The 24572-nt window shown below is 40.6% G+C and overlaps 1 protein-coding gene across 5 annotated transcripts in view; it reads right to left on the reverse strand.

The window, feature by feature from the left end:
- Positions 1-18139: 18139 nt before the first annotated feature.
- The window catches only part of GK (glycerol kinase), a 37850-nt gene continuing 31417 nt past the window's right edge, over positions 18140-24572 (reverse strand). The window contains exons 19-21 of one of the 5 annotated variants that reach the window (XR_012778366.1): positions 23723-23809; positions 20258-20515; positions 18140-18747 (exon numbers count right to left, since the gene is read on the reverse strand). Coding sequence is in view for 4 of the 5 variants with exons in the window: in XM_075520824.1 (XP_075376939.1) it covers positions 20496-20515; positions 23723-23809 (107 nt within the window). In the remaining variant the exon portion in view is untranslated. Of the gene's footprint in view, positions 20595-23722; positions 23810-24572 lie in introns of all 5 variants that reach the window. The other 4 variants (XM_075520824.1, XM_075520838.1, XM_075520845.1 and 1 more) reach the window with 4 other exon arrangements.

Consider the following 24572-nt stretch of genomic DNA (forward strand, 5'->3'; position numbering starts at 1 on the left):
AGTGCAAACTAATTATTTTGCTTAGTAAACTCGGGCTTTGTAAACGTAAAAAAAAAATCGAGTTTGGCCAATATTACAGAGTGTCAGTAGATAATGTGCTGAAACATCCCAGCTACACAACGCCCAGTGAACTGCCACTCAACAGAATAAACGCTGTCTCAGCTATTACCTGCAAGCAGGAAAAATGCTTTCGAGCCATAAGCATTTTATGCATTTTACGGCTAAGGCTGGACATGGGAGACAAGCTTAGCTCACAGTGGGAAGAGAGTGGCTGCGCTTTCTTGGTCTAATATATTGTAGCATATTATCTTTGGTTTGCCACCATTTGAAAAATCAGAAATGCAAATTCTGCAGCAGAGTAAGACCCTTCACATGCTGTAGGAAGAGATACAGTCTAGATTAAGGCTCTACATGTCACACCATCACTGAAAACCCCATTACTTAGGGTTTTTTCCCTTCTTTTTTGATTCATTGTTTAAAAAAAAAGTAAGGCGACCTGATGTGCTGCACTACTTCTGAACACTGCAGAAAGTTGCACTAATAGCACTAAATCTATATGACTTAATTTTACCCGTCAGCTTTGACAGGATAAGATGCTGGTAAAATCCCAGTTATTACTTTAAAATGTACCTCCTAGTTGTCAGGTTCCATTTATTCCCACATTGCAGTAGTACAGAATCTCCAACAGGTTAATCCCAAAGCCCTTTTCAAAGATTTCAGCCATTGCCTACAGAGAAGAGCTGCATTAATTGAGCACTGGGCCAGTGGCCAGTGTCTTCCAGGAGGAGGAGGAGGAGGAAGGAGAGGAGAGGAGAAGGAGCCAAGAGCAGGAGTTCTGTGGACAGGGGAGCAGTGACAACCTGCTACACATCCGTCAGGTTTGTCACCGTGACAGGTTTTTTGAAAGCAACAACAATACCACTTAATCTGAAATTATATTGGTGTGACGCACGGACTTCTCACATGCCATGGTTTGCTATTGTTTCTCACCTTCCACTTTATGGAGTTTTGCAATTGCTGTGTTGTTGTTCAACTGCAGTTAAGTCACCGAATTTAGCAAAGAAAAACTACCTACAAAGGGAGCGTTCATGATATGAACCACAAGATAGGTACTCATATCTCTTTTGGTTTTATTTTCATCTGATAGGAAAATATTGATAGTTTTACCTGGTGTTTACCTGCCCTGTAAGCCGGCTGTTTGGTGTGGCACACGGGTGGGTGTGTGGGTGCATACACAAATATAACGGCCAATCCTCTGGCTTACTGATAGCTTGTAGCTGGTCCCAGTGGAGCTGTACACTCACATACATTGAATTCGTGCGTTAAAACAGTAAGAAATACGTTATGGTGTTGAAACTATAAGAAACGTACAAACAGGTGTAGTCAAAAATGTATAGATAATTCTTAGTCTAGCTTGTCTGACTAAATATACTGTATGACTAAATATACTCAGCTGTATAAGTTTCTCTATTTTTGAATGAAACAATAAGTATGTTTAATAATTATTTATATTTGCTTTTTCTTCTAAAGTTGCTGGTATGGTAATTTTAAAGCTAGATAATTTGCGGCTTTGTGATTAATCTTTTCAAACCCTCCGAACTAAATCTAAATAAGAGAGACAACAGTTAGAAGACAGCTGTTTAACCAACATGAGGCAGGCATAAAGAGAAAAGAAATACGTCAACTGAAATTTCTGCAGACGCTTAATTATATTGAACCAAAAATGTCCTGAAGGTAACGCCTGCTAAATAAATCAAATTAAAAAGTATATATTTCTGGAAGATAATTAGCGCGTGCGATACGTAGACGTTAGCTGCAAAATATCCAGGCGTCAGCGCATAATCGTGCAGACACGATAGCACAACTTGTAGTCGGAAGGCAAGCTGACATTAAGAAGGCTCCCTTCTTTGATTGTTTGCATGCAACGGCTGTATTTTGGTTTAAGAGCAAAAAATCCCTCTCCCGCCTTACCAGCTGTTGCTTTCGTTTTCCTTTCCCTGTTCTAGCCATTCGGCCCGTGCCCAGGCGCCCAAACCCAGCGCCCGCAGCAACAGCAGCAGCCTCCGCCCAGAGCCCCGCAGCCCTCCGTGCGCGGCTGTGGGCAGCTGGAAGGGCGGCAGCGGGGCCGCGGCGTCCGCAGCCCCGGCCCCTTGTCCAAAGCGCCAGAGGGTCCGAGCTGTCGCTGCCTCGCGAAACCCGGGCGGCTCGTCCCTTCGCGGCGCTGAAGAGGAAGCAGAGGACGGGCGTTGCGTCGGCGAGAGCCGCTGCGGACGGCGGGCAGCTCCGGCCCGCCTCACCGGCCGCGCCAGCCGGCTCGCACCAAAGGGGCTTTTTGGCGGCAATGCTCTGACCCTACAACAAAGGCGAAATCTCACATAAGAGATTTGTGGAAATAGCAGATATATGCCCCCGTGAAAAGTTCGGAATTACGCTGTTACGTGCCACAGCGCCTTTTATACTTGGCTAGGTTTGAAAAATCACACGGTGCAGTTCCAAATGGCTGGGAAAATAAAAAAGAAGTCAATATTAAGGCTCTGCCCCACTGCCTGAGCAGTGGAAGGGGTTCCAACATAAAATTAGAAATGAGTCCTACAACTCCTCTGTAATGGTCTCTTTTGCTACTCAGTAAAAAACTGCTTTTCCTGACCCTGTGGATCTGGAGGTGACGTCCTTTGTCCTCTCCCACGTTCATACCCTAAGACCATCCACAAAGCTGTCAGCCTAGGCTCGACAACAGCATTTCTAAAGCCATAGTTATCACTAGTTTGTGACTCACAAGTTGGTCAAACCCCAGAAAGCTTCACTTTCTTCCCAGGCTGCTGCCGGTTCCCTGCGGGGACGTGCCGCCGTCACCCCGTCCCTGTCCCTGCTCGCCCAGGCACCTTCCCTCTCCCTGCTCACCCTGCCGGGCCGGCAGCAGGGGCTCCCTCAGGCTTCCCTTTCCTTTCAGCCCTCCCGCTGCTCGCTTCAAACGGGAAACAAACAGAAGCAGGGTCAGGCTTTCTTCCCCCCGCCCCCCCCTCCTTTCCTTCTGGTCAGACAACCGGTATTTAGGTTTATTCATGTATGGCCAAGGGGACAAGGCAGGGAGATGACACCAGTACCATGCTAAGCTACCAGGCAGAACCCCCAGCTTGACTTCTTACATATTTTAATATTTGGGTAAATACGAGATCTAGAGCCTCAGGACTGAACAAGGGCCCAGGGGAAAGGCTTCCTTTGAGCAAAGGCAGGCCACCTGCGTTTGGGCTGACCACTTTTTCTACACTCTGAGTGCAGAAGTGCAACCCTCGGCTTCCTCACCGTGCCAAAAAGCCGGTGCCGCTCCCTTTTTCATTTCACTGTCCACAATGAGCTGCAGGACCTAAGTACGTATTGGTAAAAGATTTCTGGAATTGGAAAGGGCTTGCGAGAGGTCCAGAGATTTACTTGGTCAAAGTCATTTGAAGGAATTGAAGGTATCGAAGCCTTTAGGTACTGAAGCCCTAGAGGGTAATTCATGCCGTCTGCTCTGCAGCATCACCCGGCTTCTGAAGGTGTCTAAAGACAATCAGCATTTCAACCAGTGCCCAAATACATGCTCCTACATGCTAAAAACCAGACTGGTCTGGAAAGATAGATAGAAGATGGTGCAAGTGCCTAGAGAAACCTGATGAGTTGATCATTGTGATGTTTGCATAATGGCCTAAAGATTAGGTAAAAGAAGATACAGAAACTACACTTCTTATCTTCTTGTGCAGCTCCGTCTAATTGCAGAGAAACTAACATTTTGTCTTCTGGAAATTGACTTCTTGTGCTTATAATGTCTATAATGTTTGTGTTCTCAGCATCTGAGACTACAGTGGGTATTAATAAATCTATCAACCGTACCTGCCTAACGCTAAGGCAGTTGCAGATATATGCTTGCAATACTGAAGCTGCCACTCAGCAGAAGCTTTCCATTCCAAATCCTAACAAAAACAAATATAAAGCGGTTAAGTTTTGGAATATGACATAATGCATCGTGATCATGTCATTGCATAAAACAAATTTAGATTCACAGACCAGCAACGGATCTAGCAGGTACAGTGAATGAGGAATCTCAGGCTGACATCCTCATCTTCCTAGTGGAGCGGTGGTTAGTTTTACGTAAGCCTCATCAAGATCCATGTGCCACAGCTCCGACGCTGAGCAGACGTGCTGATATCATCAGTCCTTTGCTAGGTGCAGCAAAATTACCAAGTACAAACGTGCTCAGCAGCCCTCCCCTGAGGTCAATGCTGTGCTGCTGAGCCTCTGGGTAAAGCTGAGATAAGCCGTAAGCCAAAGGAACACCAGGAAAGCCTGTCTTTCCCTCTCTTACAACCAAGCCTACCAGACTCATCAAACAGCTCTATTAACCCTGAGCTGGGACAATGACATAGTTATTTCCTAACAAAACAAGCGAAGAAAAATATTTTTGAGCAGTTCAGCAGCTGGCCTCCAAGAGGACAGCATCGAAGCCAACACATTCCCACGATATTCTCCGCCAGCAGCGAAGCGCTACCGGCCTCCCCACTTCAAGGGGCGAGCCACAGAACCGAGCACCGCGTGACGGGTCCGCGGTCGCACGGCACCCACATAGCACGGCTGGGAGCTGCATCCGTGCCTCTTACGCGCGTGGCGTAACCCCAGCCCTGGCCCCGGGGGCACCGCGCAAGAAAACGTCATCGCTGTTCTCTCAACCAGTCACATAAAGCAAAATTAAACTGACAATACTATACGCTCTTCATTCTTAGTGCAAGTTATTAGACAACTGCTGAAGGAAATAATTGTGAGCAAGTCATCGTATTGGTGAGAAAAAACCTGCATCGACTTTCTAGGTACCGTTAGGAAAATCTACTTTACTGAAAGGCAGTATAATACAAATTGATGATTTACATGTGTTAACGTACAAACCCAAGGTTCAATATAGGAATAAAAGCCTTGGAAATGAAGGAAAATATCCTTTGTTACATCAAAATTAGAAACAAACAAAACATAGCATTTTTAATGTTGTACCAAGGTAAAAGAAAATAAAACCCTCCTTGTGGACAGATACAACTCATTAGCTGGTCCTTACCAGTTTTAATGAAATTTAAATAAGTAAATGGAAAGTCTTAAAAAATACAGAAGAGCAATGTAAAAGATGTTTGCCTTCTCCATTCAAACCCAGTTAACCCCCACACTGGATATACATCACCTCAGCCAGAAATAACTGTGAGATTGCTTGGACTGAGCCTGTGTAAAGCAGGCTCAACTAAACTAGTATTTTATTACTGTTTAGTGCATGAATTTATGCTCACAAAAAACCATAACTTAAGTATCAAGCCTGCAATGGCATCTTTCAGACAGAAAAAAAAGCCTCTTGCACAAAATTGATTTCAGTCAAAATTCTCAGGATAAAGTACGAGGAGAATGTTTCAAAACCCAGCTACAAAGGAAAAAAGAACTCCCTTCCTCCAAAACTTCTGCCAAAATCCAGGTTGTCACAGGCATGCCCTCTGTGTTACTGCCCCGAATTGGAGCACCTGGGAAAATAAAGAGCAATCTCATTTCATCTGCTTATGAAACTATGAGGTCTAGACCATGACTTCGTAATGAAAATGGGCCTCAAATGTTATAGCCTACGCTTTCCCTACACCCATTTAAAGAGAAAACAATACCTGCAATAAGACCTGTGTCGAAAAAAATACCAAACCCAGACCTAAAACGAAGAGCTGTGCACAAGGTGCCACCAGAGAAGACGGCTCCGGAGCACCTCCTCGTACTCGGAGCGCTCCTAGTGCCAGCACCCGGAGTGAGGTGTCACCAGCCTCCATCCAGCCTTGATGCCGTCAGGTGCCTACGCGTCTGCCCGCAAGGGTACGGCCACTGCCGGAGCAGGTACGCCCTCAGCTCGTGCAGATGTGCCCTGCAGCTGGCCGGGGCGCTGGCAGCTGCTCTCGGGTGCTGCTGCAGAGAGGCACAGCGGTAAGGAGTTGAACTTGAGTCGTCTGCTACGTCCGAGCGGCTGCCCCTCAGTTAGTATGGGGAAAACCCAGCCCCTGGCTCAGTCTCGTAGTTCATAGGCTGAAACTTCTATAGTTCACAGAACATAATCATTCAATCATAGGCCTCGGAGGAAATACTGCTATTCCGTTTTATCTGTGGGTTTGGTCCTGTGAGGTGCAGACATCTTTCATCCTCCCAGTGAGTGCAGCGGCAGCTGGGAAACTCAGCACCTCGCAGAGCGGGGTCGGTTGATACAGGACAATCCACTAAAAGATGCAACGCCAGGCAGCGGCCCCTAACAGGGCAACCAAGTTGCTTTAGACATCCTTCTTTTTTCACTGCTCTTTTCTGACTGTTTTTTTTAAGTCATCTGAAGATATCTGAATTTATCATATTCATGCAACTCTGCAAAAAACGATGTAGATCCACATAACGCAAGTAAAACATTTACTGAGAACTACCTGGTACTGATTTTGATGTATGACAATTTTTAACATACTTTACAGGAATATTTATGAGAACGCAACAACCGTGGTGTCCAGCGTTCAATGTGCATTCTTGAAACATCTGAATTACAGTACTTAAAGAGATTACTATGTACAGTAAAAAGATATTAGACTGGAACATACAGTTTTATTTAATTGTAGAAGCTAATTTTATTTTACAGGAAAATATGGAATAAATCAGCTCTAATACTAGTGCCATTTCTTATTTCCAGCACTAAACCACCTTTGCAATAATGGAAACTCAGTGAAGAGTATTAACAGAAAAAGTGTCTTTGGGGTTCATGTGCTCAGCTCTCCTTCCAGTAAGAAAAAACATTTTTTTGTCCGCACCTTCCACAGATTTCAATGCATTCTTTTCAGTCTATTTGTTACTTGTTTTGACAGTTTGGACTGTCTACGTTGAGAAAGGTACTGTAGACAAAAGTCCAGGCACAACAGAGAATGAATAGCAAAATTCAGTGCCGAAACACTGTGGTTACATTATCTAGTAAACATAATGACAAGGCATTTAGAACAAGGCTGAATGAATATCATCAAAGTAAATAGCAAACACCGAGTAGTCCGTTTATTTTCCCTTTCTTCCTATCAGAAATAATTACTGTTTAAAGATACCTACCTGAAGACCTATCATCTCGAGGAAAGATCAACAGAAATAATCACATCCTTCAAAACTGATAAGAAATCAACCAGTACAAATTAAATTTTCTTCATTTTGTCTGGCAAAATCTGTCAATCGTATAAGGTATAGCAAACAATTCTCTGATTAAAAGAGCAGAAGCAGCGTATTTTTTTCCCCAAAGAGAAAGTAGAAAAAATTCCACAGGAAGTTCTACGTAAAATACAGCAATTAGACACTGGAAGAACATGAAGGATGCTGTGGTTGAGTTTCAGGTTCACTGTAACTCTGTTTCTTTTATTGCAGTTTATAGAATAATTAAAGCAGACACTCAGCACGAAGTCCTTTTCATAATTCCTTATCTCCAGGGAAAGTTCAAATCAAATTAATTTATTTTTCCTTAAATAAACTTTTACACCATATTCCATTTTATTAACTGGGGCACCAAAACCTGAAAGAAAAACAACTGAATAAATTATAGCTACCATACTATTTTTAACATTCAGATCATCTTCTACCTGGTAAAAAGAACAAATAAGGAGTACACCACTGGTGGCAGGATTGTTGTTTTGGTCGAATCTTCACAAGTCCCAAAATAACGGAGAATTAATGTAGCCAGTTGGGTGCTGCTTTAGGCACAGGACGCAGCTGGAGCTGTTTGCTGGCACCGTATCAGGTACACCCAAGCAGTGTGAGGGGGCTGGCCCACTGCAACGCTGCGCAGCCTTTCCCAGCACGTTCCTCTTCATCTCATTCGCGCAGCCAGCATTTCTAGTAAAAACAATAGGAAATGCCAAGGCTTACATTTAAAATTCCCTAAACAATTCTTTTTTTCCCCCAACACAAACATTTGGTCTGTATTGAGGAAAAGGGGTTATCCGGAGCAATTTCTCATGATGTCGGCGGGCTATTAAAGGAAAAACTGAAAGGAAGAGTTGTAAAGCAGAATTAGGTAGAAGGATTAATTTTGGGATTTCCTTGTTCTTTATGTCCTACTGTATATTTAATATTCAAAGAAGATACCTTCTTCCCCAAGAAGCAATAGAAAATATATGGGGGAAAAAGTACATAATTAAAGAAAAAGTGTAGTCATGAAGCAGAGAGTGAAATGAAAAACTGGCACCGAAGTGAACATGAGCTATTGAAAGAGAAAAAGGGATAGAGAGTTATTTTTTTTCCTGAAAAAAAAGCATACATTTAAATTTAGTGTAAATTTAGTTACATTAAAGTGTAATTAAACAGAAGGCCGGCTGGCAATCTAATATAGATAAGATGTCAAATAAACATTGCACAATAGTCGAGTGTTTTGGCTTAGCCAAGCTGATGGATGAAATAAAGACGGTATGTCCCAACTCTCAACGTCACCAGAAATGAAGATAGATCTGAATTGCCAATACCACTAGGAATAAAGTTACTGCTTAGACTCTTGTCCTTCTAGAGGCTAGCCTAACCATCTACCACACTTATTTCCTAGCTAAAGGTTTGATATTACATTGCACTATCGCCTGCGTTGTCCAGAACTCTTAAATTAATGGTATTAAATATTGCTGTGCCTTGAAGCAATAAAGAAACTCAAGTAAATGCATTTTAAAAGCTACAAGAGAAGAGAAGAGAAGAGAAGAGAAGAGAAGAGAAGAGAAGAGAAGAGAAGAGAAGAGAAGAGAAGAGAAGAGAAGAGAAGAGAGGAAAGGAAAGGGAAAAGGAAAGGGAAAAGGAAAGGGAAAAGGAAAGGGAAAAGGAAAGGGAAAAGGAAAGGGAAAAGGAAAGGGAAAAGGAAAAGGAAAGGAAAGGAAAGGAAAGGAAAGGAAAGGAAAGGAAAGGAAAGGAAAGGAAAGGAAAGGAAAGGAAAGGAAAGGAAAGGAAAGGAAAGGAAAGGAAAGGAAAGGAAAGAGAAAAGAAAAAGTCCAAGCCTACGCACATTAATGCCACCTCACTTAGACACTTTGGTGTCCAGCTATGTAAGCAGCCTCTGGTCTGTCTCCCTCTGCTAACAGGGAGATTGCCTCCCTGCAGGGAATGTGGGGCAAGTCCAGATGCGAATTCAGCTCGCCTGAGATCCCGACTGTGCTCCAGCAGTGACTTTCTGTGCTGAATACAAATGGGGCCCAGGGCAACAGGGCTGTGAAACTTCAGAGTACCTAAACTGGGGGCATGACATAGCTGCAAAAGAAAATACTTTCCACACTGTAACTTGAAGACCTTTAGTACGTTTTAGTTGGAGAACATGATACCTGCATCCAAGAACATCCTCATTTGGAGAAGGAAACCCGTGGGATTCAGTACCTAGTGCAGAGCCATCAGTCTCACAAGGGTTAACCATATAACTACTGCTACACCATTGCCCTTTGGCTGGTGGGTCTGCATGGGAAGTCAACACACGTATGAGTGAATGGTCCAAGCCCTGAAAGCACACACACAAATGCAGAGGTTATGAAGTCTCCTCAGGGGAGGGGGAAATTTTTAGCCATCGGGCCGGTATTTATCAGCATGCTTTCTTTTACGGTGTCTCTGGTTAGTCCAGAATTTATTTATACTGGAGTCCAACATGTAAATGCCATGGGTTTAACATAAAACTGTAATAATGAGGGTCATAAATCAGGTAACGGTGTGATGTTGGCTAATGATTAACCGAAAAGCTGAAATAATAGAACTTAATAAATTATTGTGTTAGGGTAGAAAAAAAGCCCCTTTATTTTCAGACAGAAAGGCCTGTGTATGAGCCCTCACAGACAGTAATAGAAACTTCAGGTTTGTTGTCTGGCAGCTGGAACTGTTCTTCCTTCCATACTATGTGGAACTAATGGTTTTCCAAAAATAAACAGTTGGTGTGACTTTGAGTAACAGATATGTGGCTTTTGAGGGTGGTAAAAGTCCTTAACTTTTCAGCGTTCTTCTATCTAATTCAGTAATGACCTGCTAGTGCCTTTCAAAGGATAAATATAACATAAAAATCAATACTGAGTTACAGAAATTTTTTGGTACCTTTCCCATTATTGATCAAACTCTTTTTAGAATTTAAGGCAATGAAACATTTATTACTTTTTCAAACCTTTTTTTTTCCTGAAAAATTGTTACTCCAGTTTTGCTGTCCTGTCCTTACATTTACTGATTTACTTTGCTTCAGGCCCTTTATATTTCAAAGAGTCTGTGATGTGAGATACACAGCAAGATTTTCCCTACTTAAGTTATGTATATATTTTACTAATCTGCTAAAAGGACGATTGTTCAAAGGATTACTGTGCTGGATCTGCATATTTGTCGTTCTCATTCATCAAGGAACCCAGACCTCCTGCCCTTACCGGGGAGGAGGATTAAGCATGCGAATCGTTCAAAGTTGATTTCTTATTCTGGAAACACACACCTATTTCTTTTTTATTGAAGCTGATAACATTAAAACACAGTTGAACACCTTTTCTGAATGGAGACATTTCTCTGGATCAGAGCTATTACATCTAGCACTTTGTCCTGGGTATTATTTTTTTGCACTTGCCTGTCCTGAAAAGACAAAGAAGAAATGCACCGTCGGTGGAAAGTAAAATCTCTTCCTGTCCTTCAAGTTAGAACTAAAAGAGGGGAAAAGCACAAGAGGAAATACAGCAAAAGTAATGACCAGAGTGCTGTCTGCACAGACCAATTAGTCATCTTTCAATTTAAGGATATTTAGATAATATAATTATAAAGTAATAGAAGTAAAATAGTGCTAAACTATTCCTTCATTTTTTTTTAACGAGTCTCTTAGGCTATCAGATGGCAACATGCATCAATAGTTTTGTTTAGTTGCAAAGTTGAAGTGCCATGTATTCACAACTCATAAAGACTTACGATTTCTGCTCTAATTTTTATACTTCACCTTTTAAATACTTATACAAAATCCAACTTAGGTAGACAAAAACCCACTCAGAGCACAGGCTATGTTTTGCACTTCACATATTCATTTTTGGGTTTATATGAAAGAGTATCAAAGACCTGCACCAATTTCAAACGAGAGTACTGTGTTTACTGATAGCCCAGAATATCGAGCTATATGCTCCATGAAATTTCAAATTGAGATGCAGTAGCAGATACCAGTAAATTGATGCATTTGCTTTAAACTCCAGCTTCATTCCACAGAAAAGACACAGCCATGTTTCAGTGCTGGGTGAAAGGAGCTTACAAATTGTCTGGAAAGAATTGACGTATCTTACACAATTAAAAGGCAATAGCTTTCTTTTTTTAAAAATCAAAGTAGAGTCAGGCAGTACACATTGTTTGTGCATTCAAATCCTTCCTCATTGCATTTACTAAGTACATCAGCAAGCATCGAAATAAATGCTGCTCTAAGATGGGTCGAAAATTTTCCCTGTGTGAGTTAATATAAGGGCAAAAATACTGCCTGATATGAGCAGAATTTGTAGCAATTGTTTGAGGCTTGTGCCTGGGGAGAAACAGGGTAAATCATGTGTGCACCGCTGCTGTGAGAGGTCTATGTCAGGCGGAAAGGGCGACTGGAGGAAGGGACTGACTGCTTCTTCTTCATTTCATAGTCATCATCCTCTCACCAGCAACGCCCAAGGCCGCTCCACCACCACCTGTAAAGCAAATGGTGAGACAGGGTGTGCACACGCCAGTGACAGCCCCACGACTTGCTCTCCTCAGCCTAATGAAGTCTCTAGGATGACTGGGAAAATGTTGCTGGGCGGTGGGAAATGCCGCCAGTCAGCTGTGGTCAGCAGCTCCCCAGGTCTCTGGCAGCCCAGCCGTGACCCCTGCGCTGGGCAAGCCGCACAGCGAGTCTTCTGCCAGTGGCCACTGCGCAAGATTTTCCGGCAACAGCTTCCCTTGAGCTACTAAAAACACCAGTGGACAGTCAAGTCACTTTTATTCCCACTACTTGCACTTAATTGTCTCTTATTTAATTACGGGAAGGATAAAAAAGATGTCCTTGGGCACTGGCTAACTACTCCGTCTGCTGAAGAAAATAAGGAGAAAGCGTCCTGTCTGCTCTTGATCCCAATTCATAGTCTTGGTAACTGCTGGAGTAAACCATCTCTTTAGATGTAGTCACGGTGCAGTCAACGTGTAGGCATGGGCCCACATCCCTAAACCTTCGTCACTTATTCCTGCTCACTCTGATGAAGTTTAAGTGTTTGAAAATGTTATTAATGTGCAAACAAGACCTGATCAGACCCCATAGACATTTAGAGACCCAATCAACAGCCCACTACATAATATTTATCCTGGAGGAGCTACGTAAACATCACTTGGATGATTTTAAATGAGTAATCATGGCTTTGAATAGCAATGTTCTAATCAAAAATTGTTTCTTACCAGCAATTAAGTTCTGGGTTTTTAACTGCCTTTGGGGTACTTTACTTAAGCACTGCTCATTAGCCCCATCAGGAACAGCAGAAACAGAATGAAGGTTATTTTGAAACTAAAATGATCATGCAAGGAAACAAGCACTCTGGCTCAAAACTTAATCTGGAGCTGATGGGCCATCACAGTTAATACATAATAGATCAATATAAATAATACAAGTCCCACCATGCAGTCTGGAAAGCACAATAATTACAAGGATTTACATATTCATCCATCTACTCACATTCTGATTTTAGAGTAGTCTGTGAACTTGCCTTCTAATAATAAACTCCTTTATTCAGTGTTCCCCCTCATCAGAAGAAAAATCAGACTACAATTAAGACAATTATTCAACATGTTACAGATTAAATCCTAAAAAGCAGAAGACACCATTTAATTAAAAATAGGGAGTCAGGAAAATAAAAATCAGCCATTTGACATATTACAACTCCATGAAGCACTATACCGTACTGTAAGTTTCTCTTTTAAGAAAGGGAGGTAATGGAAAAATAATAAACTTTGAGTACAATATACCTGATGGACTCCCACTACTCTACACAGAGAAAAATAAAAGGCACATAGTAATAAGAGAAGATAAGCTCTAGTAGACCCAACAGACCTTCTATCTAAGCTGTCTTCCAAAGTCCAGTTAGAGGACAGAAATATGCTGCCAAGTCCAACAACTTAAACACTACATGATCTGAAAAAGGGAATTATTTTTATCTTCTTCATGAGCTTGAGAGAGAAAAGATTGAAAAGGTGAAAACTAGAAGCTTTAAAATACATATATATATAACCATGCCTGCAAGTAATAATTTTAATCCAGAAGTCTAAGTACTGTGAAACTTGTATTAAAATAATTAAAGCTAACAATGGCAATCCCATTAGGTGGAAGAATGATCCCTAGGGAGGGAGAAAGAGGAGAAGCAAAGAACTGATGGCCAGAAAACCAGCTATAGTCCCTTGGAGGAAGGGAATAAATCCTGTATATCGCCTGTGCCCCTTAGGGTATGCATCTACCTCCATTTGGTAAATTCACCATCCCTTGGGCAGTGATGAGATGTCATGACTTTCTTTCTTTGGCCTTAATCGTTGTTTCTGTCGTAAGGTAGTACAGCTGTGACTCATGTTTTTGCATAAATATTTAAATTACGAGTTCAACATTTTCATTTTGAGAATACTGTGCCAAATGCTGCTGTGATAGCTTCAACAGATGCTACTTTGAAAAGCAAGTGGGACTAACTGATTTTTTTTTTAAATGAAGCTATAACGAAATCTTCCAACAATTTCAGATATTCAAGGATATTCTGTAAATCAGTATCATCCTACTGTTATGACCTTCAACTGTCCTGTTGCTTGTTATATTGATTTACTATTGCGTTACACTAGGTTCTGAACTGCTAGAATTCTGGTATGTTTTTTTACCTTCCTAAGTGCTTACCTCACACACCGAATAATAAAGCCATGCCTGCATATTCCAATATACAACGTGCTTCATTTGCACGTCAGTCGGGACTCGATATTTCACATACTCATGAATAAACAAATAACCTATTTCAAGATTAGCAAATAAAATCTTTCAGCACTATTATTATGTATTTAATTTAATTCATTAATTTAATTAATATGAATTTTACTTACATTACTTAACGTTTAGAAGTTCAGCAAACCTTGCATTGTATATGCTTGTTTGTTGGCGTAATATCAGCAGTCAAACAGAAAGACTGGTAACAATCAAAGAAATGATTGTATGATCTGAAATCTGTTGCTGGGCATGACAGCCCTTGATAACTCTTGAGTCAGAAGTTCATCAACGAGCTGAAACCCAAAACAAGGTAAGGTACAATTTGTTTACTTTAAGGCTTATGTATTAGAGGGTTACAGAATAGAGGCAGCATGTTGCACATGAAGTGGTTTGCACCTTGTTGAAGACTAACTAGAGCCCAAATAAGAATAGCTTGCATTGGTAATACAAACCTATTTCCTGGGGGAGAGTGTCTTAAAGAGACTTAATAATATGTGTCTTGAAGTTTAACTGAGACACAACAATCATTATGTAGAGAACAATATTAAAGTTATCATCTCGTATTTTGCTTCCCGATAAAGACAGGGTTCTTGCGCATTCCAGATAGGTCACTCTCCCCCCTTTTCCCCTTCTTCCTTAAAATAAAAGCAAAAAACTTGGAGAATATCTGGTGCCTCCAGTATTTGTAGCGTGAGAGCTCTAGAAGCTTTTCTTCTTGTTAAAGCAGTTTCTTCTGCTGAAGAGTCAATTCTTCAGAATTGTACAACTGAAGAATCAATTCTCCCTGAAAAATCAAGGTTGACAAGCAGCACTGGCACATTCATTTCCAGAAAATGCTGTCCACAAAAGGCTTGGAGTTAGATTCTAGTTATAAGCAGATAGAGATTGCAGCCATTTACGTAGTCTTTCAAGTAACCTTCCTTCATAGTGGGGCAGCACTCAGCTTTAGTATTCGTGGAAGAAAGTGATGTTGATACTGAAACATCATGCAGGGGAGGGCATTAATATTTGTGTTATGCATCCTCTCAACTGTAAGCTGACTCCCGTTGTTGGACATGGAGTGGTAGTACAGAAGGCATTTCTGTGCTCATAAACGCCGATGAATCTTGAGTTCCCCTGTGTCAAACAGTACGCTCTATGGCAGGTTTTCAGTAATCTGTTCACCTACAAGAAAGATGGATAGGACTGATGTAGTCAGAAAACTTAGCAAAAAATAAGTAGCTGAAGTGATATGCTTCTGAAGCTGTTTGTGAAGTAGCATATAGGAAAGGTGGGTGCTGTTGAGCATGCGGACTAACCCGTCCTGTTGCCAAAACAAACAGAAGACAACTCCAACAGCTTTACAGCTGGGAGGGAAAACACTTGTTCTAGACAGTGACAACTGATCACCAAAGCTGTCCTGTCTGCAAGCTCTTTTCTAGTTTGCACAAGACCTGACAAGTGTCTCAGGCCATCAGGAAGCTAGAGCTGCTGGCTCTCCAGTTCTCAGAGCGCTCCATCCCTGCAGAACCGAAAAGTGACCATGCAGGAGATCCTTCCAACAGAAGTGAATGTACTTTCAAGGGCAGTCAGGGAAGGAACCGCCAGATAAGCAGCCCATGGATTTGAAGAAAAAACACTACAGACAAAAGGAAGCAACTCCCAAACCTATGTCTTCCCATTACAAAAATTTAACGAAGCCATATTTTTAGGTTACTATAATTTAACTGTGGTCTCTTTGGAAGTACGTTATCCCATGCTTGCCTTCTGGGCTGCTTTGAAGAACCTGGTGGTACAATTCCCTATGAAAAATGGGGTATTAGACTAAAGCAATCAGGCATCTGAAAAACAATCATTCTGCTTAAACTCCCACTAGCAACTGCTTCAAAGATTATCTCTCAAAACTAAAACAAGGAAGATAATAAGCCCACACAATAGGGCTGACTCTTCCAAAACAAATACATACATAGGGTAACATAGCAATAACTCCAGTTGAATAATGTAGAAATACAGCAGGGGGTGAAAACTGATTCATATAAAGTGAACTGGTTTTGTCCAAACAAACTAGCATTTCCTTTTCCCTGGCCTTTATTATGAGCTGGCTCAAGCCTTCAGCCTGTGCTGGAGACAAGTTGTGACTGACCCGATCAGAGACTCGCAGACTAGCTAAGGCAGGAGGGCACCTCTGATCATCTGGTCCAACCCCCTGCTCAGAGCAGGGTCAGCGAGATCAGGGGTATGTCCCGTTGGGCTTTGAGTATCTTGAAGGATGGAGAGTCCCCAGACTCTCTGAGCAACCTGCCCCCATATGTGACCACCCTCAGAGTAAAGATTGTTTCCTTTTGTTTGAATGGAAGTTCCTGTGTTTCAGTTTGTGGCCATTGCCTCTTGTCCTGTCACTGGGCACCACAGAGAAGGGTCTGGCTCCGTTGCCTTTACTCCCTGCATCAGGATTTGTATCTGAGCTCTCTCCAAGCTGAGCAGTCCCAGATCTCTCAGCTTCTCCATACGACAGATGCTCCCACCCTTTAACCACCTTTGTGGCCTATCACAGGACTCACTCTGGTATGTCCATGTCCCTCTCATACTGGCGATCTCCGAGCCGGACCCAGCACTCCACATGTGTCTCACCAGGGCTAATTAGAGGGGAAGGATCACCGCCCTTGACCTGCTGGTGATGCTCTGCTTGATGCAGCCCGGGGTGCTGTTGGCCTTCTTTCTTGCAATTGCTGCCTCATGTTCAACTTGGTGTCCACCAGGATGCCCAGGACCTTTCCCGCAAAGCCGCTTCCCAGCAGGTTGGCCCCCAGCATGTCCTGGTGCATGGGGCTGTTCCTCTCAGGGGCAGGACTTGGCACTTCCCCTTGTTGAGCTTCACGAGGTTCCTGTCAGCCCAGTTCTCCAGCCTCTTGAAGTCCCTCTGGACAGCACAGGAAAATAATTCCAGCAATGTTCATCATTTCTGAGCTTTAAGGGACTGCTACTCATTTGCCTGCCCTTATCTCCAGGACTGATGAGTACTACTTCCGTAAATGCCAGTCAATTACAATAATTAAAAAAAAAACCCATACTGAGCTTGTGTAACAGCTCTTACTGGGACAGTGTTCCAATAGCTACAGATCCAGGATTCTTTAGATGGGAAGATTATGGCTTGGATGCTGATATGGATATTAAGAAGCTTGTTTGTATAGAGTTCCAATAACAGACTAGACATTGTATTAGCTTTCATTGAACAAAAATTCTTTATACATGTAAATTTCTGGTACATTAATAAAGTTCTCATCTCATAATATTCCAGCTTGATGAATCATGAAATTTGAGTATGCTCTTGTGCAGCGCAGCTAAGGGCAAGGCTGTAATTTTGCCGTGTGCAAGGAAGACTCCAGAGTCTCACGAGCAGAGGGAGAAGTCTGATATTGAGTAATAACATTACCTAAGGTTTCTGTGCTGATATGATATTTAAATGCCTTTTTGGGGGGGGGGGGTGTTTCTGACTCACACAACCGATTTTGCTATAGCGGACTAAAGACTTTGTAAAGGCTGGATGAAGACTACATCTTTGGTATAATTATGCAGCACTAAATGTGTAGAATACAATTGGGAGCTACACAGAGACAGAACAAACAAGAATCTGGCGGGCACACTCCATACGTGTACCCTCCACATATACACATACCCCCATGCTTCTTTCTTAAAATAACAGAAATACCTTACCCTGGCTAGTGCCCCCAGCAATGTTTCCTGATTTCATGAACATTTCTTCCCCCAACTCATAATGGCTCTTTAATCTGTAGCAATTACCAGACCACCGTATAAGAGCAAAAACCGTTTGGGCTGTTGGCCCCAGTAAGTGATGTTATCCGAGACCTTTGGATCAAACCTGTATTACGACCGTGTTCCCTTTTGTCGTTCTGCTTGTGTTTTCCTGCTTCTTCCTGAATGCGGAGGAAATGCAGTTTCTAATCCAGTCCTTGAAACTGAATATATCACTGAAAAGCAGAATGCAGTACTGCATGTATTTGAGCCGTATATCTGCGCAAGTTAAAGCATGTGTCTGTGATACTTAAAGAGGGTGCTCTATTGTTTAATACGCGTCAATGTATACTAATGCCTCATGTAAAAACCATTAACGAAAATGTGTCTGAAAGATAAGGTGCAAGAATAAACTGACAGCTTACATAAATTTATTTATGGTATTTTAATACCAAGTTAATGCATTTCTCAAGTAAGAAATTATAAATCTCGTAATTTATAGAAAAAAATAAATCACAGCTTCACAAAAATCTAACTTTTAACAGTTTGTCCCCTCCCCCCCAACAAGCAGTTTACAATATATTTCAACTATATTGATAGAAAGTTAACAGTGGTGTGAAATTCTTAAAAAATATTTGCAACAGCAATTGAAAATAAAATAATGATTTTTACTCAGTGAAAAAGTAACAGGAATTGTGTTTCCCAGCAAAAGATAAGTCAGAAAAGCAGCAAAAAATCCCCCTCCTACTTATTATGTGCTACCTCTCCCCCCGCCACATATATCATTGGCAAAGGCAACACTTCAACATTAATCGTTCCCAGCTTCAGTACTTCAGTGGTTTTGGCAAGAAGTCATACTCAAAAGCCCAGTGTTTGAGGTGTGTGCTGCCCTCGCCCTGTGTGCTCCAAAGGCTGCTGTTACTCCTGCTCCTTGGGGTAAGGTGGGATCAGCAACAGCTCCGAGTAAAGGTAAGGAGTATGAAGATTTTTCTATGGGTTCGTGTTCATTTTTCACTCTTTGTTCACCTCTCCAATGCAAACTGGAAAACCCAGAAATTTTAGTTGTCACACCTCACATTTGAGTATTTATAGGAGATACGGGATTTGAATGATGTTATATTTTCACCTGGGCACAAAAATCCCCTCCGTTGAATTTATACATGCAACCACAGGATGAAAAATGTTCCTTCTCTAACTTCTTAATTAAAAGTCACATTTCAAAGGTCATTGCACTTGACAATAAAAAGGCAATTGATATGCATTTGATATTAAATATATTATACAGACCTGAACTTCTGTGCAATCCATTGCTTCACACACACACATATTTAACATCTTTCTAAAAACTAAGCCTCTAATCATAGTTTAACAAGGAAAACCAAACTTTGTTAAAGACTATTTTTTTAAAGACAAAAACCTTTAAGAACAAACGCAAACGAAAAAACCGCTCCCTTTAACTCCTAGTGCATTTAAACACATCTTTGAAATTCTCCATGTTGTTCCCACATTTAACTTCACTATCATTCTATACTGATCTAACGACACTATGCAAGAACACGTTTTCTCTGACCTAACCAGTAAGGCTGGCATTTGTCATGCTGTTCGTAGGAAAGATGAAGATAAGATTATTGCCTCACTCCTTTACCTGTGGAGGACACAAAGTTTCAAAGTGGACGCAACTCAGTTGTCGCGCACGTTGCCTGTGAATTCCAGCGGCCCGTTTCAGGTGCCAAGTGCTTACTCTTCCAAGCCAGGGTTTTGGGTTGTCCCAGCATATTTTGCGACAACTTGCTGTTAAAACTATGGACATGGAAACTGAACGGGAGATTTTGGTCCCTGAGATATACTAAATGAGATCAAGAACGAAAGCACTGATATTTAATTTGGAGTGGACCCTCTTTAAGGAAAACTAAGTTAGCTTCAACTTTCAAAAGTTTAACAAAGTCACTAAAATATCCTTAAGCAGGATGACAGAATATATGCAGTATTGGTCAAGAAAAGTGCATTGTACAGAGTAGTTTTAAGAGCTACCAGTTGCTGAGGACCAAGAAACTGTCCTGTCAATAGCATGTCTTTCCAAACTAACACAAAGCACAAGAACAAGAAACCTGGCCTTAGCCAAAACATCTCTTTACTCCTATCTCTTTAAAGGTACAGCTACAGGACTTAGTGTCTTAAGTACTTATAACAGGCAAACTGACTACATATGCCAGAAGCCAAACCAAACTTTTAAACTTTGTAATTGATCATTCCAACATTACTCTGTGGATCATATCAGCAACCTCTTCATTGCCAAACCGGTGGCGATGTGTGCTACTGAGAATACATTTTAAGCTAGTGTTTAAAAGGTTTGTACCATTGAAGGTGTTTCAGACCAGTGACCACTACAATAAAACATCTTTGGCAACCATAGGCATACGAAAGGTAATTCACAGCAGCTGGAAGAATTGTAAGATGTTTACAAAGTTCTATAGCGCATCATTAACTTTCTGCAGTGTGTTGTATAAAGTACCAAAACCCTGAAAATGTTAGCTAAACATCTGACATTACCTCAGAAGTTGCAGGGTTTTGTTACACCAACTTTCTCAAAGCAAACAGGGACTCGTGAAATTTTAGAGGATAATGTGAGATAGTCCACACAAAGGCCTCCAGCGCAGTTGGAGTTGATGAGGAAGGGAGCAGAGTAATGAAGGGCTGAAGAATTAAGTTTCAGTGTACCACTGGGAGGTTACTCAGGGACTGGCATCAGATGGATTCATGAATGGATTTAGTCACACAAGTAGTATAATCACACTGGTGGTGGAATCTCTTCAGACAACAAAACAAAATGAAACAAAAAAATCAGCTGCATCCAGAGAGTCCACTAAGTAGTCTCATTTACCAGTACCTTAAATAAGAAAGAACAAGCATTAGTAGCATAGAATTTACTCTAAAACATTAATAACACTATAACACAGCTGACCTATAAGAGGAATTCAGTATAACCATCTTTTGTTTTCAATTAATGCAATTATAAATTAGATGTATCTTGTGACACTAGATAAGCCAGCACTTATGTGTGTGGGATGTGCATATAGGAGAGAAGAGACCACACTATTAAGATGGGTAAATTTTTAACAAGTAGAAGAATTGAAGGAAGGTACTCCAAGATTATTTTTTTCTGAATATGAGCTCAGCTTTCAGAAATTTGGGAAATATTATTGCAACTAACTTGCAGAACTGCATAGTGATCCCTATATGTAAATTAGTATGCAATTTGGCAGCAACTATCACAACACAAGAAACTAAAAAGGAAAAACAGAATCTTAAAAAAAACCCCAAAGGGTATTCAAGCAGGAAGAATATAGTATCACTATCAGCACTGACACCTTATTCTGTGAGAATAAAGTCAAAGAACTTTATATCCCAGATGTCACATAAGATCCCGTATATAGCCAATCCCCAAGTATACCTCACTTGAGAGGTGCCAATTTAAGCATGCAAAGGCATTTCTTTAAATTTGAGTCTAGTAAAATATAGTATCACTTCTGGTTAACTCCCACCGCCCAAAAAAGTACAGCTACAGAATATGTTGAAATCTCTCAGATGTCCACTTCCAAAACTAGTGTGAACAACTTAACAGAATCTTAGCATAAGGACTCCAGTCGCTACACACAACTTGCTTTAATAGTGAAATAAAACAAAATATTGGCTTTTTCTCCCCTGGGAGAGAAGAATAATGAAGATCATAAAATAAGGTACAAGTAATTCAACTGATTTTGACCAAATTATGAAATGATATAATGAAATACAGTATTGTTCTTCATATTCAGTTATCAGGTGCTGCATGAAAAGGCAGTTAGTTTAGCAGTTCTGTAAATGGGTTTTTGCCACGTTAGTGTTCTCTACTCTGCCACAGCAGATTTTTCCTTCCCGTTTCAGTAGTTGTAAAATCATGGCCCTGCCCTACAGAGACACGTTCAACAACAGCGCTGTTGCCATGCAAGACTTACTGCTGTTTCAGCACATGAAGGATGAATTCAATCCTCAGTAGATTCAATCCTCAAACCTACTACACTGATGACTGTGTTGGAGTTCCAGTGTTTCATTAAAAGATAAAATGTAACAAATTAATTAATGGTGTTCCTGTACTGAATTATAAGGAAAGTCTGGTCAGCTATTTCCAGCTTTTAAAAACAAAAGGATATGTACCACAGTAAATGTCTAAGGGGGAAGCAGCCTTGCTCCAATCAGCAACACAAATTCTAGATACCACGTTCTACCCTAACACACAGCTAAGCAAAACTACAACATGTACATATCATTGATGCTATTCCTTTTTAGACATCATCATTTTTAAAACAAATAAGAGCTGGAAATTTCTTGCAACTTCTCCTGTCCCCAAGCTTACCATGTAAATAATGTATCAATATATTGGTATATAAAGTAACTGTAACTATATCAATAGTTTCTGTTATCTGAAAACACGGGCATAAACGGGTTCTGAAGGCCAGAGCGAGTTGAGATAAATACATTTGCCGCTTGTGGGTCAGAAAGGCACTGACAAGCTTAGGGAAGGGAGAAAAAAAAAATTTTTTATGAGTTCCAGTGGTGCAAGGTTAGATATTTATATGCAGGTTACCAATTAGTTGTTTTTAAAAAGCCATAAACCCAGAATTTAAGTTGCTTCTCTGCCCACTTAACACTGATCTTCATATTATTGCTGGTATCCTCCATGTGGTGAAGAACCTGACTTGGAATTAATATTCAAGTTGCTTAGTTCAGCTTGTTAAAAATTTACCCACTTATTCACAGCTGGTTTTATTTTATTCTTCATAATCAAGATTGTTCTCATTCACAGATACATTCCAGAGTTAGTAAATCAATGTCAATCCATTTGTTCAGTTCAATTTTTGCCTAGCATTTGTTTAGTTTGATTTTAGTTCTCCTACAAGCTCAGACAGTCTCTCCCATGCAAGGAAAATTACAATTGAATAGTTAATTCAGGCTAAATGAGTAGAAACAAAATACAAACACATCATCACAGGAGCATGCTAGAGTCCTCAATTGTCTGTTTAATTAACACTCCCCGCCCATCCCGCCAAAACCAAAACAAAGAAAGAAAACTAAACAACCATCCCCAAAAAGCTTACTAAGCAGCAGCAATGGCTATACTGTAAAATATTTTCTTTGGAATGAAATTATGAAACACGACAACAGAGAACAAATGACATCACCATATAAACTTCTTTTTCTTACCATAAGAATATCTTAATGAAATGTCTTACTTCTGGCATAAGTAACTAACACTGTCATCCACATTAAGAACTTTCTTTTAAAATAAAACATATATTAATAGGTTGAAGATGCATCTTCATTGCATATGCACACAGTCCCTTTCCCCATTTTTGCAGATAGGCCTTTTAGGGTCTCTTCTCTTTACACAAAATGAATTCACTTATCCATCAAGAGCAAAGTACAAAAAGAATATTCTATAGATTTAGTAGATGAAGATTTCTAACCATACAATAGTTCCAAGAGGACCAGAAAAATGAAAGGGGTGCATGAAGCCTTTCAGGGCCAGAAAAAAAGTCTTCACTTTATTTAAACAAGATCATCAAAATAATTTTAAATGTTATAAGAAGAAATACAGGAGAAAGGATGGAACCTTATTCTAACTGCAATGCACACTGTAATGCAGGCAATGAAAAAGTTTGCTAGGCTGCTCCAACCTATATCCCTTTTATAAACTGTGTACAGTCTGCATAGCTAGACAAAGGGAGGAGAGAGTTCAAGGTTTCATGTGCATCTAACAACTATGAATTTCATGGCACATGAGGATGAATTCAAGATGGCATTCACTTGGTTCCCTTAGGTACCATATGTCTAATTCACATCCTCAAACACTCGTGTGCATGAACAACAAAAAGCATCAGTCATTTTTGCTAAAAATAAACAGATGGAATACAAAAAACCCCCAACACTTAAACTAGTGTATATAGCTTTTAAAGTGATCTAGTTCAAATAATAACTAACCTGAGACGTACTTTGCTCCGATTAACATTATCATGCTACTCATAATAAAAAAACCCAAAGGCAGACTACAGAAGATACTAGTGTCTCCTGATGTCATCCAGGGGAGGGTGTTTCCAGTCAAGCAAATCAAAAGAGAAATATATATATAAATTGCAATATATATGTTAAAAATCATATGAACAGCAAAAAGTAACAAATGTAGTGACATTTGCAGAAAAACTAGAAAAGATTATGCATAACCCGCACAATATTCAAAACAGGCTCTCAATAGAAGAGTTCAAATCCAAATTCCACTGTTAGCACTATCTAGGTTGACCCCATTTCTAGTATTCTTCAACCTTAAATACTCCTAGTAGGCAGAAGACAAAGTTTCAAAGCAAGAACTAAGGAAAATAACATTTCCCCCCACAGTGTTAAACCAGATAATCACTGAGGGTAAGTTTTGATAAACATATCCCTTTTTTCACATGAGCTGAAGAACAAGATCTAGTTTTATTTTCTGCAAGGCAGAATCTTCTATCCTTCAAAAAGGAAATAAAGATATATAAATAAGATACACATCAAGCACTTGGGATTTTAGGATACGTAACAGAGAGTTTAGATGTAAGGCTACTAAATCATAATGGACAACAATGAAGTGAATCTTGTTACTCATGCTAAGTTACCTATTTCCCTTTCAAATAGCCTTGACAGAATTGTTTGTATAACCACGGTGTTAAATAAAATACTTAAACCAACATATAGGATGGTAAAAGGAAAATTTTAGCTTTAGCTTTCAAGAATAAAGTAAGAGACTTCATGCAGCTTGAGGGCTGCAACTGTGGATTGTGGGGGGAGTTTACATTTTGAG

The sequence above is a fragment of the Mycteria americana genome, chromosome 1, assembly GCF_035582795.1.
Source record: "Mycteria americana isolate JAX WOST 10 ecotype Jacksonville Zoo and Gardens chromosome 1, USCA_MyAme_1.0, whole genome shotgun sequence".
In the NCBI taxonomy this organism is placed as follows: Eukaryota; Metazoa; Chordata; class Aves; order Ciconiiformes; family Ciconiidae; genus Mycteria; species Mycteria americana.